General features: G+C 38.9%; 2 protein-coding genes across 2 annotated transcripts in view; one reads left to right on the plus strand and one right to left on the minus strand.

Moving 5' to 3' along the window:
• add3a (adducin 3 (gamma) a) overlaps positions 1–20,407 on the minus strand; it is a 357,656-nt gene that overhangs the window by 331,323 nt on the left and 5,926 nt on the right. The gene's annotated exons all lie outside the window — the stretch shown is intronic.
• Positions 1–20,407, plus strand: part of xpnpep1 (X-prolyl aminopeptidase (aminopeptidase P) 1, soluble) — a 58,215-nt gene that overhangs the window by 35,680 nt on the left and 2,128 nt on the right. Inside the window, exons 12-19 of the mRNA XM_061922753.2 lie at positions 7,605–7,663; positions 9,834–9,911; positions 11,769–11,840; positions 11,913–11,973; positions 12,087–12,156; positions 12,899–13,072; positions 17,035–17,111; positions 17,192–17,290. Coding sequence (XP_061778737.1) covers positions 7,605–7,663; positions 9,834–9,911; positions 11,769–11,840; positions 11,913–11,973; positions 12,087–12,156; positions 12,899–13,072; positions 17,035–17,111; positions 17,192–17,290 — 690 coding nt within the window. The remainder of the gene's footprint in view (positions 1–7,604; positions 7,664–9,833; positions 9,912–11,768; positions 11,841–11,912; positions 11,974–12,086; positions 12,157–12,898; positions 13,073–17,034; positions 17,112–17,191; positions 17,291–20,407) is intronic.

Raw genomic sequence — 20,407 nt, forward strand, 5'->3', positions numbered from 1 at the left:
ATCATTATTAATAAGAATTCCAACATAACAGGGATTAAAAATCCCTCATTTACATTATCACCACAGCCATTTCTAAAAAATAAATACAAACATTTAAAAAATGAACAATAGTGTCACAGTGGCTTACACTTGCATCGCATCTCATAAGCTTGACACATTGTGTCCAATATTTTCCACAAAGATAAAATAAGTCATATTTTATGTTCATTTAATAGTTAAAACTAATATAAATAATGGATCCCATATTCCAATTTATGACTCATTACTATTTTAAACTAAATGCAGTTTTTTCTGCTGATATCATCTCCATAGCTTGTGTATACCAGTCAGTATGAGTTGGACTATCAACATCTATCCATTTTTTTAATATTACCCTTTTTGTTATGATGCATATTGAAAGAAATGCATTTTTACGTTACTAAATTAATGCAGGTCACCAAGAATACAAGTTTGCAGTGTCATTGGGATCTACCGTATTTTTCGGAGTATAAGACGCACCGGCCAAAAATGCATAATAAAGAAGGAAAACAACATATATAAGTCACACTGAGTATAAGTCGCATTTTTTGGGGAAATTTATTTGATAAAACCCGACACCAAGAATAGACATTTGAAAGGCAATTTAAAATAAATAAAGAATAGTGAACAACAGGCTGAATAAGTGTACGTTATATGACGCATAAATAACCAACTGAGAACGTGCCTGGTATGTTAACGTAACATATTATGATAAGAGTCATTCAACTATCTATAACATATAGAACATGCTATATGTTTACCAAACAATCTGTCACTCCTAATTGCTAAACCCCATGAAATCTTATAAGTCTAGTCTCTTACGTGAATGAGCTAAATAATATTATTTGATATTTTACGGTAATGTGTTAATAATTTCACACATAAGTCGCTCCTGAGTATAAGTCGCACCCCCGGCCAAACACTGCGACTTATAGTCCGAAAAATATGGTATATATTTATGAATGTGATTGCTTCTTTTGGTGTTTTCAACCATAACAATTTTATTCTCTGACATTCCCACAATAAATGAACAAAAGTTCCCTCAGCTGCCCGACACTTCATATATAATTTGCTATCTACTGCACCAATTTTAAACAGCTGAGAATATGTAAAATACAATCTATTCAAGATCTTAAATTGACTCAGTTTATTTTTAATGCTTCTAAAGTGCTTATTGGCATTTTTTCAAATATCATTCCATGATATGTCTCTTTCATCTGAAATGTTTAATTCGATCATCCATTTCCGAACATATGCATCATTTACATTTCTAGTATGATGTTCATTTATTATTCCATACAATCTTTTAATTAATTTCTTGATTGTATCTTGATTAAAAAGTGCATCTTCAAGTTCATGGCTATTAAAAGGACATACTTTCAGAGAATATGCATTTCTTTACAGCGTGTTTTAAAGAGATTAAATTCAAAAACATGATTTCTGGGTATATTTCATTGATAAACTAATTCATTGAAAGGTTTAAAAGAGTTTGCATGAATAATATAATGAGGTTTAGTAAGTTTAATATAAAGGTAGTCCAACATAACGCAACATTCTATTTAATGCGATCGTGCCATGGACCCCGAATTGTTATCCTTTTTCCCCCCACCAGAGTCAATCGCCTGGTTTTCCACCAAATGATCGAGTTTTTTTACAAACTTACTGACATGACCGGTGCCTCCCGGTCAAATCCTTTGTTGCAGTGTTTTTCAACCACTGTGCCGTGGCACACTATTGTGCCGTGAGATACAGTCTGGTGTGCTGTGGGAGATTATCTAATTTCACCTATTTGGGTTAAAAATATTTTTTGCAAACCAGTAATTATAGTCTGCAAATGATGTGTTGTTGTTGAGTGTCGGTGCTGTCTAGAGCTCGGCAGAGTAACCGTGTAATACTCTTCCATATCAGTAGGTGGCAGCAGGTAGCTAATTGCTTTGTCGATGTTGGAAACAGCAGGAGGCAGTGTGCAGGTAAAAAGGTGTCTAATGCTTAAACCAAAAATAAACAAAAGGTGAGTGCACCTATGAAAAGACATTGGAGCTTAGGGAAGGCTGTGCAGAACCAAACTAAGACTGAACTGGCTACAAAGTCAATAAAAACAGAATGCTGGACGACAGCAAAGACTTACTGTGGAGCAAAGATGGCGTCCACAATGTATATCCGAACATGACATGACAATCAACAATGTCCCCACAAAGAAGGATAAAAACAACTGAAATGTTCTTGATTGCTAAAACAAAGTAGATGCGGGAAATATCGCTCAAAGGAAGACATGAAACTGCTACAGGAAAATACCAAAAAAAGAGAAAAAGCCACCAAATTAGGAGCGCAAGACAAGAAGTAAAACACTACACACAGGAAAACAGCAAAAAAGTCCAAATAAGTCAGGGTGTGATGTGACAGGTGGTGACAGTACACCTACTTTGAGACAAGAGCTATAGTCATGCATGCTTGGTTATGCTTTAAAGTCATACCCAACAATTGCGACAACGACTTTTTACTGTCAACTGAGTTTCGTTTTTTAATGATTTCTGCTGGAGGTGTGCCTCCGCATTTTTTCAACGCAAAAAATGTGCCTTGGGTCAAAAAAGGTTGAAAAACACTGCTGTGTTGGTTTACTCTATGCGACAGTTACACGTCTTCATTGCTGCACTTAGACTTTCTTGTTGTTCGTCGTTGGCGGCCCTTTGAGTTTCAGTTAGTTTCACGCCTGGCTAATGCCCTATTTGTATTTGAGCCTCGTACTGGAAGTAAAAAAGCATTCTTACCTGCAGATTGCTTCCTGCCGTTCTTTGCATCCTGGGAGTAACAACTTTCACAGACATGCGACCAAATCGTAAGACTTACACAGTAAATCTATGTGAAAGTCTCCAAAAAGAAGTGAAGTGAAGTGAATTATATTTATATAGCGCTTTTCTCTAGTGACTCAAAGCGCTTTTACATAGTGAAACCCAATATCTAAGTTACATTTAAACCAGTGTGGGTGGCACTGGGAGCAGGTGGGTAAAGTGTCTTGCCCAAGGACACGACGGTAGTGACTAGAATGGCGGAAGCGGGGATCGAACCTGCAACCCTCAAGTTGCTGGCACGGCCACTCTACCAACCGAGCTTTACCGCCCAAGAAGGAATTTAGGTAAATAAATAAATACAAATATCGAACCAGTGTTGTCCAAACCTACTGGTGGATAGTACTCCCCCCATTCTGTGATGTGAGAACACAATCCACCATTCACATCACGTCACGTGGAGGCACTATCCACCAAGCAGGTTTAGGCAGCCGAGCTACAGTGCATAGCTTTTTCGAAAAGGGGTACAAAAATTAGGATTTTTAAATAACGCGATCTCTGGAATTAGGCAATCTGTATTTTATGGACCCCAAAAACCACGTTATATTAAACTTTGAGTGTAATATACAGGTAAAAGCCAGTAAATTAGAATATTTTGAAAAACTTGATTTATTTCAGTAATTGCATTCAAAAGGTGTAACTTGTACATTATATTTATTCATTGCACACAGACTGATGCATTCAAATGTTTATTTCATTTAATTTTGATGATTTGAAGTGGCAACAAATGAAAATCCAAAATTCCGTGTGTCATAAAATTAGAATATTACTTAAGGCTAATACAAAAAAGGGATTTTTAGAAATGTTGGCCAACTGAAAAGTATGAAAATGAAAAATATGAGCATGTACAATACTCAATACTTGGTTGGAGCTCCTTTTGCCTCAATTACTGCGTTAATGCGGCGTGGCATGGAGTCGATGAGTTTCTGGCACTGCTCAGGTGTTATGAGAGCCCAGGTTGCTCTGATAGTGGCCTTCAACTCTTCTGCGTTTTTGGGTCTGGCATTCTGCATCTTCCTTTTCACAATACCCCACAGATTTTCTATGGGGCTAAGGTCAGGGGAGTTGGCGGGCCAATTTAGAACAGAAATACCATGGTCCGTAAACCAGGCACGGGTAGATTTTGCGCTGTGTGCAGGCGCCAAGTCCTGTTGGAACTTGAAATCTCCATCTCCATAGAGCAGGTCAGCAGCAGGAAGCATGAAGTGCTCTAAAACTTGCTGGTAGACGGCTGCGTTGACCCTGGATTTCAGGAAACAGAGTGGACCGACACCAGCAGATGACATGGCACCCCAAACCATCACTGATGGTGGAAACTTTACACTAGACTTCAGGCAACGTGGATCCTGTGCCTCTCCTGTCTTCCTCCAGACTCTGGGACCTCGATTTCCAAAGGAAATGCAAAATTTGCATGGTTGGGTGATGGTTTGGGGTGCCATGTCATCTGTTGGTGTCGGTCCACTCTGTTTCCTGAGATCCAGGGTCAACGCAGCCGTCTACCAGCAAGTTTTAGAGCACTTCATGCTTCCTGCTGCTGACCTGCTCTATGGAGATGGAGATTTCAAGTTCCAACAGGACTTGGCGCCTGCACACAGCGCAAAATCTACCCGTGCCTGGTTTACGGACCATGGGATTTCTGTTCTAAATTGGCCCGTGAACTCCCCTGACCTTAACCCCATAGAAAATCTGTGGGGTATTGTGAAAAGGAAGATGCAGAATGCCAGACCCAAAAACGCAGAAGAGTTGAAGGCCACTATCAGAGCAACCTGGGCTCTCATAACACCTGAGCAGTGCCAGAAACTCTTCGACTCCATGCCACGCCGCATTAACGCAGTAATTGAGGCAAAAGGAGCTCCAACCAAGTATTGAGTATTGTACATGCTCATATTTTTCATTTTCATACTTTTCAGTTGGCCAACATTTCTAAAAATCCCTTTTTTGTATTAGCCTTAAGTAATATTCTAATTTTGTGACACACGGAATTTTGGATTTTCATTTGTTGCCACTTCAAATCATCAAAATTAAATGAAATAAACATTTGAATGCATCAGTCTGTGTGCAATGAATAAATATAATGTACAAGTTACACCTTTTGAATGCAATTACTGAAATAAATCAAGTTTTTCAAAATATTCTAATTTACTGGCTTTTACCTGTACATATGCCTGGTATGACATTATATATATACTTCCAGCATATATGTAAAATAATGATGGAGGTCTTCGGATGTTTTCAATCCCGTTAGCTCCGTTGTTAGCTGACTTTTGCTAGCATTTATTTACAAGTTAGAATGCATAAAAAAAGATAAACATGTGTGCTTGTCTCACATAAGGATTGTGAATGATAGACACAATTCCAGAAAAAAGTGCAGTTCCCTTGTCTCCCAAACACTGCTGCCCACTGCTCCCCTCACCTCCCAGGGGGTGATCAAGGGATGGGTCAAATGCAGAGGACAAATTTCACCACACCTAGTGTGTGTGTGACAATCATTGGTACTTTAACTTAACTTTAACTTTACACATACAAACTGTAACACACAAAAAAGCACATTTAATTAAAAAAACGTTATTATGGTCTTACCTTTACTTATAAGTGCGAGAACAGTGGTGTTGGTGTTGGAGGAGTTGTGAATGAATGAAATATTAAATCCGTGCTGCAGTCTGCAGGTGTACCTAATGTGTCCCTGCAGTCGTTCACGGCTCCTCCGGCGCGAGTATTGTTGTTTTTGCACTTTTTGGCTTCTTGTTAAGTGACTTTTTTTGGGTGGATTCGGTCTTGCACGTGGAGGGTTTGGGTGTGGGCTTTGGTTGGTGTGGCGCTCCCGTCGGGGGGTGCACTCTGCGGCGGAGGTGCATTAACCGGCACCAGGAGGCGGGATTACGCGAGCCTCACACAGTGCGTCTTCGCAGCCGTTTTATGATTGCTCAGCACAAGAAATACGTTACACACATACAGTTGTTGACAAAATACACTGTACATTATATACCTCAGCTAACTAAACTATGGAAATGTATAATATAATTCATATAACAATACGGTCTCACTGCACAGCAGGCCAGCAGTTAGCCGAGTCCGCAATCCATGTTGAGGCACAACTGAGTGATGTGCCTCAACTGGCTGATCTTCTCAGTATTTGAACGGCAAATGTGAAAATTCTGCGATTTTGAATAAAAAAAAATCTAAAACTGGTGAAGTTAAATGGAAAATAACTTTATAGTATAATCACTGGATACATATAACAATTTAATTATTGTTTTTTCTTTTTACATTTTTTTTCTTTCCATGATGGCAGGTGAGGCCCCGCCTCACTTGCCTCCAGTGACCGCACGTCACTGGTACACACTCACGATACATACATCCACACGCACATTTACTGTAGACACATACATATACACGTACTGGACATATACAAACACATATGCATATAATCACGTTTCATCAAACATACAGTACAGGCCAAAAGTTTGGACATACCTTCTCATTCAATGCGTTTTCTTTATTTTCATGACTATTTACATTGTAGATTGTCACTGAAGGCATCACAACTATGAATGAACACATGTGAAGTTATGTACTTAACAAAAAAAGGTGAAATAACTGAAAACATGTTTTATAGTCTAGTTTCTTCGAAATAGCCACCCTTTGCTCTGATTACAGTTTTGCACATTCTTGGCATTCTTTCGATGAAATGAAAACCTGAAATGGTTTTCACTTCACAGGTGTCATAGTTTTGATGCCTTCAGTGACAATCTACAATGTAAATAGTCATGAAAGTAAAGAAAACACATTGAAATGAGAAGGTGTGTCCAAACTTTTGGACTGTACTGTACATTAACGTTGTTCCACTCAGAGAAACTGGGTAACACATGGCACACTGACAAAGCTTAACCTATTTATACTATAACAATCTACAAGGTTAATACAGTTTGCTTCTCTTTCTTCCTCTCCATTTGTCTGCTTTCTTTTGTAATTCAAGTTATCATTACATATATGTATTGTTGCATTTGAAAACATTGGATTGTTGATAAGAGGAAATTGTTATTAGTATTCATTATCAATAGTGCTATTTCTATTGGTATTCTTATTACTCCATTTGTAGTGTAATAATGTTCATTGTCATTTATGTGTTATTTACTTCACTAACTGCTTCTTTGCTATCACTTGTTCGTATCATATTTGTACATATCCTATTTGCTGATGTTTTTCTGTTGTTGTCTCTTTGTCTTATCCCCCTCTTGTACCAGCAATTTCCCCCTCTGTCATCCTTTTCCCCCCCCTTCTTTCTATCCCCCCGTGCTCCGATCCAGCTGCGCCAAACATTAATATAAATCCATTTAATAAAGTCAAATACAAATAAGGCAACAAGAGAAGTATCTCACACTTATTTTTTTGTAAAGTATATCTGTACAGCTGATATGGGAGTCTACATCAACAATATCATTTGCCTGAGTGGCAGGACAGGACAAATAAAAAATAAAAATACAAATTCATAGGTGTGAATGTTAGTGCTTGTCAGTCTCCCTGCCCCCTTTAAAAGTGACTATGTTGCACTTGTTCTCTTTGTAGAAATATAATGGTTAATATGCCTTAAGTTATCTTTAGAAGGATTTCCTCATCGCTTTTAGATGCATTTTTAGATTCGTTTTCATTTCATTTAGAAAACATTTTTAATATGTCATGCAATTGTAACTAAGGTTGCTTAAGCTGCTGTCATATCTTGTCATTATAATGTTTTTATAGATTCCAAAGGGCACGGTGACAGAAATCTCTGCTGCTGACAAAGCGGAAGAACTACGCAGGTGATGTTTAATCATTGTGTATTTTCAGGCAAAAGTGTCTTTTATAGTTGGTTGACATGATATCATCCAATTGAACTACGTGTCCATGTTTTAAAGTCTATCATATCATATATTATATCATATCATATATGAGCTGTCTCAAGGGATGCTCTCCTGGAGTAATATTGCCCTCTACTGGAAGTGTAAAAAGAAACAACAGCACCTGCAGAGGGAGCACATATCTTTTAGACCAGGGGTGTCAAACTCATTTTAGATGGGGGGCCACATGGAGAAAAATCTACTCCCAAGTGGGCCGGACTGGTAAAATCACGGCACGATAACTTAAAAATAAAGACAACTTCAGATTGTTTTCTTTGTTTAAAAATAGAACAAGCACATTCTGAAATTGTACAAATCATGTTTTTTTGGGTTTTTTTTTTACAATTACCTGTTGCGGTTAATAGTATATATAATTTATTTGTCGTTATTTATATTTTCTGAATAAATTATGTGATAATGTTCATCAGTCAACTCATTGGTGTTGATTTTAAATATATCAAGAGAAAAGAATTATATCACAATCAAATTACAGTATGTTATTTATGTAGTTTGATCATTTTCCTCGAATGATGGACTAACATCATGTGGTTTATTTTGTACATATGTAGTGTCATCTACAAAGATACAAATAATTGCTATTGCGACATCCAGTAGACACATTTAGAACAGCTGTCTCTTTCATTCAAAAATTTCAGGTTAATTTTTGTACTTAGCAAACTCATCCCGCGGGCCGGATAAAACCTGTTCGCGGGCCTGATCCGGCCCTCGGGCCGTACGTTTGACACCCCGGTTTTGGACTATTTATTGCAGGCCGCATAAACAAATTAATCTTAATGATTAGGATCCAGAGCACTAGAAGGGTGTAAGATTTGAATTAGATCCACATATGATACTTGCCTATCCCAGTGTTTTTCAACCACTGTGCCGTGGCACACTAGTGTGCCGTGAGATACAGTCTGGTGTGCCGTGGGAGATTATCTAATTTCACCTATTTTGGTTAAAAATATTTTTTGCAAACCAGTAATTATGGTCTGCAAATGATGTGTTGTTGTTGAGTCTAGAGCTCGGCAGAGTAATCGTGTAATACGCTTCCATATCAGTAAGTGGCAGCCGGTAGCTAATTGCTTTGTAGATGTCGGAAACAGCGGGAGGCAGTGTGCAGGTAAAAAGGTATCTTTAATGCTTAAACCAAAAATACACAAAAGGTGAGTGCCCCTAAGAAAAGGCATTGAAGCTTAGGGAAGGCTATGCAGAACAAAACTAAAACTGAGCTGGCTACGAAGTAAACAAAAACAGAATGCTGGACGACAGCAAAGACTTACTGTGGAGCAAAGACGGCTTCCACAAAATACATCCGAAAATGACATGACAACCAACAATGTGCCCACAAAGAAGGATACAAACAACTGAAATATTCTTGATTGCTAAAACAAAGTAGACAGGGAAATATCGCTCAAAGGAAAACATTAAACTGCTACAAGAAAATACCAAAAAAAGAGGAAAAGCCCCTAATTTAAGAGCGCAAGACAAGAACTAAAACACTACACACAGGAAAACAGCAAAAAAGTCAAAATAAGTCAGGGTGTGATGTGACAGGTCGTGACAGTACACCTACTTTGAGACAAGAGCTATATTGATGCATGCGTGGTTATGGTTTAAAGTCATAGCCAACAATTGTGACGACTTTTTACTGTCAACTGAGTTTAGTTTTTTAATGATTTCTGCTGGTAGTGTGCCTTTGGAATTTTTCAACGCAAAAAATGTGCCTTGGCTCAAAAAAGGTTGAGAAACACTGGCCTATCCTATTCTAATAAGCAAAATAATATACTAAACAAAATTCATTGGTATAAGTATTATGGCATACAAATCCAAAAAGATACATATCGAAAATCCTTGGAATGCTATTTCACTATCATATTATACTAAAAACCCAGGAAGTTTCTCACACAGTTGTTTAAAATGTAACTTTCTTGACAAATGTAAACTAAATATAACGTTTTAATGAGTAGCTTTGTAATATCTTAAATATCTACCCCTCTTTTTGCTATGCTTACAACATTTTCTGTGACCTGATCCTTAGAAGCAGTATCTGCGTACCCATGCAGTTATGTTCTGATTTGTCTCTTTGCAGCCAGCAGAAACATTTTGTGGGCCTCAGTTTCCCCACAATCTCCAGTGTTGGTCCCAATGCAGCAATCATACATTACAGGTGAGTAAACCCATGATTTCAGGTTATTGCTTTTATTTGGTTTGTTCTATATCAGGGGTGTCAAACTCCTTTCAGGCCAGCGACCACATTGAGGAAAATCTATTCCCAAGTTGGCCGGACTGGTAAAATGATGGCATGATAACCTAAAAACAGGGTTAAAAATAAAAATAAAATTAAAAATAGAGCAAGCACATTCTGAAAATGTTCAAATCATGTTTTGTTTTTTTATATTTACATGTTGCGATTAACAGTATTCTATCTTCATTTGTCGTTATTTATATTTTCTGAATAAATCTTAATCAGTCAAATAAGTGGAATTTAGTCCGGCAGAGTTTGGAAATGTTCCCATTGTTAATTTTGTATCTATCAAAAGATGACATTATTCATAATATCAAAATCAAATTACAAGATGTTATTAATGTAATTTACTAATTTTCCTCAATTGATGTACTAACACCATCTGGTTTATTCTGTACATAAGTAGCATCATCTACAAAACCCAAAACCAGTGAAGTTGGCACGTTGTGTAATTTGTAAATAAAAACAGAACACAATGATTTGCAAATCCTTTTCAACTTATATTCAATTGAACAGACTGCAAAGACAAGATACTTAACGATCGAACTGGAAAACTGTTATTTTTTGCAAATATTAGCTCATTTGGAATTTGATGCCTGCAACATGTTTCAAAAAAGCTGGCAGAAGTGGCAAAAAAGACAGAAAGTTGAGGAATGCTCATCAAACACTTATTTGGAACATCCTACAGGTGAACAGGCTAATTGGGAACAGGTGGGTGCCATGATTGGGTATAAAAGCAGCGTCCATGAAATGCTCAGTCATTCACAAAAAAGGATGGGGCGAGGGTCACCACTTTGTGAACAAATGCGTGCCCCTGCTTATTTCAGCAAGACAATGCCAATCAATCAATCAATCAATGTTTATTTATATAGCCCTAAATCACAAGTGTCTCAAAGGGCTGCCAAGCCATGTGTTACAACAGCGTGGCTCCATAGTAAAAGAGTGCGGGTACTAGACTGGCCTGCCTGTAGTCCAGACCTGTCTGAAGCCTAAAATACCACAACAGAGACCCCGGACTACTTAAGCTGTATATCAAGCAAGAATGGGAAATAATTCTCCCTGAAAAGCTTCAAAAATTGGTCTTCTCAGTTCCCAAACGTTTACTGAGTGTTGTTAAAAGGAAAGGCCAACGTGTTGCTGCCATTAAATTCCAAGTTAATGATTATTTGCAAAAAAAAAAAAAAAAAGAAGTTTTTCAGTTCGAACATTAAATATCTTGTCTTTGCAGTCTATTCAATTGAAAATAGTTTGAAAAGGATTTGCAAATCATTCCGAAAGGGACAAGCGGTAGAAAATGAATGGATAATTTGTTTTTATTTACGAATTACACAACAACTTAACTGGTTTTGTACAACAAAACTTGTGAATTTGGACTCATTTCATTAATCACACATTAAGTTAGAAGGGGATACATATTATTTCAGAATATTTATGTGTCCCCATTACCAACATCTTTGACAATCAAGGCATGAACAGAACAATTCACATTTGGTATACTATCACTAATAAACAGCGGAAGTAGGTAGTGTTCTAACAGAAGTGTTGTCGCTCCCTTAATACCCACATAGCTCCGCCGCCTCTGTGTACTCTTGTGACATCCAGTGGACACATTTAGAACAGCAGTTTCTTTCATTCAATAATATCAGCTCATTTGTATACTTAGCAAACTCATCTTGCGGGCCGCTTAACACGTGTTTGCGGGCCTGACCTAGCCCGCGGACCGTACGTTTGACACCCTTGTTCTATATAATTTAAATGTCCTGTTTGCTGTCATCGTAGACCTTTACCTGAGACCAACAGAACGCTCACCGTCAATGAAGTGTATCTGATTGACTCTGGAGCTCAGTACATGTAAATAAAACGATCACACAATGTTACTTGGCCTGCGCTTTGCTTTAAATTAACTTGTCTGGACTTTGGCAGTGACGGTACCACAGATGTCACTCGCACCGTGCACTTTGGGACGCCGTCTGCATATGAAAAGGTACATTGGACTATTTACTCAGACAACCTATGATAAGAACTGACATTAAAATGCATTACTTTTCTAGTGTTTTGATGTAATTAATCCCATTCTTTATGTGTTTATTCTCTAAGGAATGCTTTACGTATGTACTAAAGGGACACATTGCTGTCAGTGCCGCAGTCTTTCCCAATGGAACCAAGGGTAACACCAGAATATATGAACTTAAACCTATTTTAGAGAGAATGATTATACTTTTACATGCAGAAAAAATACATATAAATGGCAAATGCAATGGATAAATTATCTTTTAACATATATTTTACCTTTATTGAAGATTTTTCTACTTGGCTTGGAACTCTTTCATGAATTTGATAGTGTTGAGTTGAGTTGAGTTGAGTTTGTGTTTATTTCGAACATGCAAGTATACAACATGATACATCACAATCTCCAGTTTCTCTTTTCAACATGTTCGAAAAGGAGTAGGAAGAAGCAGAGCTTATTTAATCCTACCCCTTTTCTTTTACATAACAGTTGCTAAAACTTTTGTTCTGTAATTTTTTCTTAGCTTCTTTATCGACTGGCTATCACTTGCAACTTTCTTTGGCCCCATGATGGGTAGACAATGAAACAGCGCACAGACAGGGTCACCAATGCCTGATTCTTTATTTGGACATTACATTTTGTGGAATATTAAGCAGGCAAATGGACTCGTTTGATACGCACATAGTTTGGTTGTATTATAACGGAGACGGTGTATGAAAACCATGGCAAAACTTTGGCTGGAATTTTTCATTTAAAACCGAATTATACCAAGATGTGTCACCGATGTAGAGCTCGCTAGTTTAGATGTTGTAATATTAGTGTACAAGTAGTGTGGACACATTGTGGGATGAGAAAAAAAAATGTGCGAATGCTTGACTGAAAACTTCCATCCACTTTCTAGGCCACCTGCTGGACTCGTTTGCACGAGCTGCCCTGTGGGAGTCGGGCCTGGACTACCTTCACGGTACAGGTCACGGCGTCGGCTGCTTCCTCAATGTCCACGAGGGACCCTGTGGCATTAGCTACAAGACCTTCGCTGATGAACCTCTGGAGGCAGGCATGATCGTCAGCGATGGTATGGCAGAAAAAGAAAGACATGGGAAAACCTTTTTTGAAAATATTTCACCTCTGTCAAGAAACCTATCAGATTGGTCAAATGTATTTCTGTCACAGTTTCAGAGATTAGTGTTCAATTTAGTATTTTAAGGCATGTGTAATCTAGGTCACGGTAGTCTGCTATAAGGTTGATTGGAGGCAGGAGGGTAAAATAAACTGCATGTGAAAATAGAAACAGAAAATATTGATTTTCAAATTATCTTCAAACCTTTTATGAATGATTTCCTTGTCAGAGCAATCCCATCCTTTGATTTTTCTAAAATACTTCTCAACCTCTGGAGTGCGCCACATTGTTCTGGATAATTCCAGAAGCAAGAAAACACATATTGCAAGAAGTTTATTTATTTTTTTATACAGGAGATATTATTTTAATATACACTATATTGCCAAAAGTATTTGGCCACCTGCCTTGACTCACATATGAACTTGAAGTGCCATCCCATTCCTAACCCATAGGGTTCAATATGATGACTTTTTGCAGCTATTACAGCTTCAACTCTTCTGGGAAGGCTGTCCACAAGGTTGCGGAGTGTGTTTATAGGAATTTGACAATTCTTCCAAAAGCGCATTGGTGAGGTCAAACACTGATGTTGGTCGAGAAGGCCTGGCTCTCAGTCTCCATTCTAATTCATCCCAAAGGTGTTCTATCCGGTTCAGGTCAGGACTCTGTGCAGGCCAGTCAAGTTAATCCACACCAGACTCTGTCATCCATGTCTTTATGGACCTTGCTTTGTGCACAGTCATGTTGGAAGAGGAAGGGGCCCGCTCCAAACTGTTCCCACAAGGTTGGGAGCATGGAATTGTCCAAAATGTTTTGGTATCCTGGAGCATTCAAAGTTCCTTTTACTGGAACTAAGGGGCCAAGCCCAACTCCTGAAAAACAACCCCACATAATAATTCCTCCTCCTCCAAATTTCACATTCGGCACAATGCAGTCCGAAATGTACCACTCTCCTGGCAACCTCCAAACCCAGACTCGTCCATCAGATTGCCAGATGGACAAGCATGATTCATCACTCCAGAGAAGGCGTCTCCACTGCTCTAGAGTCCAGTGGCGACGTGCTTTACACCACTGCATCCGACGCTTTGCATTGGACTTGGTGATTTATGGCTTAGATACAGCTGCTAGGCCATGGAAACCCATTCCATGAAGCTCTCTGTGTACTGTACGTGGGCTAATTGGAAGGTCACATGAAGTTTGGAGCTCTGTAGCAACTAACTGTGCAGAAAGTCGGCGACCTCTTTGCACTTCTACATCCGCTGACCCCTCTCTGTCAGTTTACGTGGCCTACCACTTCGTGGCTGAGTTGCTGTTGTTCCCAAACTCTTCCATTTTCCGCTAATAAAGCCGACCGTTGACTTTGGAATATTTAGCAGCGAGGAAATTTCATGACTGGATTTGTTGCACAGGTGGCATCCTATGACAGTTCCACGCTGGAAATCACTGAGAGCGGCCCATTCTTTCACAAATGTTTGTAGAAACAGTCTCCATGCCTAAGTGCTTGATTTTATACACCTGTGGCCGGGCCAAGTGATTAGGACACCTGATTTTGATCATTTGGATGGGTGGCCAAATACTTTTGGCAATATAGTATACATCCAAAAAATGTACGTCATTAAAAAAACAACATCAGACACCAAAACGAATGTACTTGCCTATTAAGTCATCTAGCAGCTGAAAAAATGATATCAATTATAATACTGAATAGACGATATGTCTAGTATTTTTATTTTTGACAGTCCCAATATGTTGACACACACACAGGCAGAATGTACCCTCTTAATCATTGTCATTGCAGCAACTCTTTACTCACAGTCATTTGTATGTCAGGTAACTTGCATAAAAGCGACACCGTCTTGCTCCTCCCTCTGCGTACCCTGACGTGCACCACCCAAAAATTGGAGCTTTGCGTCAGCAACGACACGGACCGCAGAGTTGTGATTGGTCAGTTTTTGGCGAGTAGGGTCCCAAAACACAGGAGAGTAGACGTTGTGCTTGAAATGCACAAATGATCGTGTGAGATAAAACAGTCACTGAATATTTACACATGCAAACTGATATTTAATATCTTAGTGTGCTATAAAAATAATTACTAAGTGTTTCACCAAAATGATTCCCGAGCGCGGCCACCGCTGCTGCTCACTGCTCCCCTCACCTCCCAGGGGGTGTAACAAGGGGATGGGTCAAATGCAGAGGGTAATTTCACCACACCTAGTGTGTTTGTGACTATCAGTGGTACTTTAACTTGAACTTTAATTGTTCTCCTTGTTGCGTTGTTTCGTCCAGAAGAAGACACAAAGTACGACACTATTTTTAACTTTTATTGCTATTCTTGTGCTAAGAACAGGTTCAATTCCGACACATATTCTTTCTCGTGCATGTACGTCTTTTTGTCTCACACGCAAAACTTTCTTATTCTTCGTCAAACACTTTTCAGGCGTGGTATGTTCACGAACATGGGAACTCTGAACATTTAATAACACATTAACATAAACGTTAACACCGGCAGGTCGCAACAATAGTTATTTAACAGTTTTGTTTATTTTCAATTACATAGCTCTCTCGTGTCCTATGTTCCGAAGTGCCGAATAGCGTTGCAAATTTGCCCGTGCTCTGCCGCGGCTTGTTCAGAGGTTGCACAGTTCTTCTTCACTTTTTTTTTTTTTTTACTCTGGTTCATGAGTAAAAAGTCCATTACTACTCAGTGGCTTAGTGGTTAGAGTGTCCGCCCTGAGATGGGTACGTTGTGAGTTCAAACCCCGGCCGAGTCATACCAAAAACTATATAAATGAGACCCATTACCTCCCTGCTTGGCACTCAGCATCAAGGGTTGGAATTGGGGGTTAAATCACCAGAAATTATTCCCGGGCGCGGCACCGCTGCTGCCCACTGCTCCCCTCACCTCCCAGGGGGTGAACAAGGGAATGGGTCAAATGCAGAGGACAAATTTCACCACACTTAGTGTGTGTGTGACAATCACTTAACATTAAAAGAAGGCTTATGTTTCTAAACGATTAATGCAACATGGTGTGGTTGTCATCACTCTTCACAAGAAGGTACACATTTGTAATTTTCCTGAGGGAACTCTCCTGAAGGAATCAATAAAGTACCATCTATCTATCCTTCAGTACACACTGCGTCTTAGTGTTTTGGAGGAGAATTACAAGTCACGCGCCAGCCACCGCGGAAGTGATTTAAACGAATCAAGACGCCGTCAGAGGGGACGCAAGAGTATATACCCGTCTTAATTGTGCGAGTTTACATGAACATTCCAGACATGCGCCGCTCGGGATGGTTTCCTGCTGGCCCCACTATGGACTGGACTCTTACTATTATGTTGGATCCACTATGGACTGGACTCTCACAATATTATGTCAGACCCACTCGACATCCATTGCATTCAGTCTCCCCTAGAGGGGGGGAGGGTTACCCACATATGTGGTCCTCTCCAAGGTTTCTCATAGTCATTCACATCGACGTCCCATTGGGGTGAGTTTTTCCTTGCCCTTATGTGGGCTCTGTACCGAGGATGTCGTTGTGGCTTGTGCAGCCCTTTGAGACACTTGTGATTTAGGGCTATATAAATAAACATTGATTGATTGATGCATAACAGTGGTCGCGGAACAGTTTTATTCTTGATAAATCACATTGCGAGTGCTGAATGGTTATATTTTCATCTTCTCCCATGTGGACAGTCTGATAATTAGCATATATTCTGCATATTCATGAAGACCGACACCAAATGGATTGTACTCATTGTTTAGCTCACTTAAGAGACGCAATCCTATGCACATTATCTTAGTAAATCACTTTTGCGTGTACTATCAAGTTTGGACATATTTTAATACATGCAAAGCTTAATTAGATCAGGCTGTCTCTGTCTGTGTATTTGTTAACCATATTCTTTGTTTTATTTCTAGAACCGGGCTATTATGAAGATGGAGCTTTTGGCATCAGGCTTGAAAATGTGGTTCTTGTTGTCCCAACTAAGCCCAAAGTAAGACACTGAACTGAACTAAATCAATCCCCTGTAATGATATAATAATTACATACATTATGTATTTGGTGTCTATGTAGTACAATTACAGAAACCGTGGCAGCTTGACATTTGAGCCCTTGACTCTGGTTCCCATCCAAGTCAAGATGATGAACACAGAGCTGCTCACACAGAAGGAGGTAAAGCTTTTAATTGGTCGTGTTATCAACACTTGGTTTCAAATGACACAGTAGCCTCCTTTGTACTAGCCAAGCCATTTTCCACAAACATACAAGTTATTACTGTAATAACCCAATTTTCCCTAAAAAAAAGACATCTTATAGTCAAGGTCTCGAGTTTATACATGCAAGCTAGCGGGTGGCAACAAGCAGCTTCTACCCAAGCGAGTCAGAGCTTTTCTTCCTGTCACTCACACACATATACACACACACACACTCAATTGTGACCTGAGAAGATGCAGTGATTCAAAGGTTGGGAACGTTAACGTTTGAAGAGGTATGTGTTATGTACTGGGGGAGTAGACGGCACAGACAACAGGGGGAATAGTTTAGCTCAATGTTTTTTATATATATATATATATATAAATAAAATGTCAAAACAATACTCTTAGTAAACTAGAGAATGGAGTGTGACAAAAATCCAAGAGTGTGTATGTGTGTGACTATGTGTAGGAATTAACTGTTGAGTGTTACCGTAAATGTTGAGCGAGAGGCAAGTCCTAAAGGGGGCAGGGCAGGCGCATAGATCCGTCAAACAAGCAGGAAGTCGGGGGCTAAGAGGGGCATAGAAGGTCTGTGTCCAAGCGTGAGGTCGAGATCCAAGAGGCAGTCAGGGAGACAGAGGAAACAAGGAAAAAGACGAGACACACAGCTCGTCAACGCGGGAATGGAGGTCTGGAGTAGGATCAACGAGGAGGACTCGAGACAATCAATACAACGGGGAAGAAAGCACAGAGCAAGAGTGAGCATAGAGCATGACGTGGCTTACTGTACGCGAATAGAAGATTACGTTCTGGCGCGGAACGCAGGTCTGCACTGGCTTAAGAGGCCCAGGAGGCTCATCAATCACAGGTGCGCAGAGTGCAGATTGATTGCAGCTGCTTGCTGACGCCGGAGTGACGCGTGCAGGAGATGAGCGGCCGTGGGTGTGTCCCAAGGTGCGCTCCGCGGTGGACTCATAGATGAATGCGCCCGGGCCATGACACTATGATACTAATTTTAAGATAATGATGATAAATAAGGCAGTCTTTAAACAAGCGTAACGCTGCTAAGAAATATGACTTACGTTTTATTACAATCTACTCAGGTATTTTACTTATATTTAAACAAAAATAATTGTATTTAATTTTACTTTATTAAAATATTTAAAAAATTATTTCATGTTTGATTTTGTCTTTTAAAAATGTACATAAAAAATACCTAAAGTTTATCTTATATAAACTATTTTTTTTAAAACCTTTCATGCGAAGTGGTTATTTCAGCAACAGCTATTAAAAGGCTTTTTTCTTTTGATTATCACGGGGATTGCTTTCTGGAACCCCCTGCAGAGGGTGAATTTCCACAAAGTAGGGATGCTTTTTATTTTGGGATTTACAGTATATGTATATCGAAAGAAAACGGACGTTACGAAGCAGGGTTGGTTGTATGAGCAAAGAACACAGGAAGTGATCAATGAGTATAGGAGGAATGTACTAACAGCCAATCACATAACAGTATCAACTATTATGCTGTCTCGCTGTTGATTCTTTGCATGGAGTGAAAAGAGCAACTAAAAATGAGTGCTGCAGAAGCGAAGAAATTATCGATAAAACAAGAAAAGTCACATCGACAGTATATAATTTTTTTTACATTTTTCAAAACTGACCATATCTCACCTTTTTTCTTTTCAACCCTCGTCCGTTCCCTATTTGGGTATTTGAAAACAACGGTAGGAACTAAAGTGCTGGACTGTATAAATAAAATAAATGACAAAATATAACAAATGTGCGACTTTAAGATAATACTAGTTTTGGCCAGTAATATTTAAATAGTAATTACTCCATAACATTAATTCCTTTCCACACGTCACTGTTCTGTTACAGAGAACAAGGAAATTGGAATAAAATTGCTATTGTATGAAAAGGGGTAGGATTGAATAAGCTCTGTTTCTTCCTACTCCTTTTCGGACGTGCTGTAATGAAACAACTGGAATTGTGTGATGCATTATATTTACACAAACCACCTAACTTCCTTGCAGTAAACCTGCAAAAAAAGTCTTGAGATTGGGGATTGTAATCAGAGGAAGGTTACATTTTAAATAAAAATGTTTACGTTTGTTTTTCAGCTGGTCCTTATTTACAATAGGTACTAAAAAAAGCCATAATTATCGATAATGACCGATATTAAACACTTATAGTGTGATGCAGTTTTCAGCATGTCGCCCAGTCCTATCTGAAACAAATTTTTTTCATCACAAAAAACTTTACAAACAATATATTTTTTTTAAATTAAACCTCTAACGTGTTGTGCACCCTAGTGGACATTTCACCACCTCCTTCAAAACTATACGTGGTTACACTTTATTATTGGGAACACATATTCACTATTAATACGTTGCTTATTAACATGCAAATTTGTAACATATTGGCTCTTAATTAGTCATTAAGTACAAACCCCGTTTCCATATGAGTTGGGAAATTGTGTTAGATGTAAATATAAACGGAATACAATGATTTGCAAATCCTTTTCAACTCATATTCAATTGAATGCACTACAAAGACAAGATATTTGATGTTCAAACTCATAAACTTTCTTTTTTTTTGCAAACAATAATTAACTTAGAATTTCATGGCTGCAACACGTGCCAAAGTAGTTGGGAAAGGACATGTTCACCATTGTGTTACATGGCCTTTCCTTTTAACAACACTCAGTAAATGTTTGGGAACTGAAGAGACACATTTTTAAGCTTCTCAGGTGGAATTCTTTCCCATTCTTGTTTGATGTACAGCTTAAGTTGTTCAACAGTCCAGGGGTCTCCGTTGTGGTATTTTAGGCTTCATTATGCGCCACACATTTTCAATGGGAGACAGGTCTGGACTACAGGCAGGCCAGTCTAGTACCCGCACTCTTTTACTATGAAGCCACGTTGATGTAACACGTGGCTTGGCATTGTCTTGCTGAAATAAGCAGGGGCGTCCATGGTAACGTTGCTTAGATGGCAACATATGTTGCTCCAAAATCTGTATGTACCTTTCAGCATTAATGGTGCCTTCACAGATATGTAAGTTACCTATGCCTTGGGCACTAATACACCCCCAT

The sequence above is a fragment of the Nerophis lumbriciformis genome, linkage group LG27 (genome assembly GCF_033978685.3).
Source record: "Nerophis lumbriciformis linkage group LG27, RoL_Nlum_v2.1, whole genome shotgun sequence".
NCBI lineage: Eukaryota > Metazoa > Chordata > Actinopteri > Syngnathiformes > Syngnathidae > Nerophis > Nerophis lumbriciformis.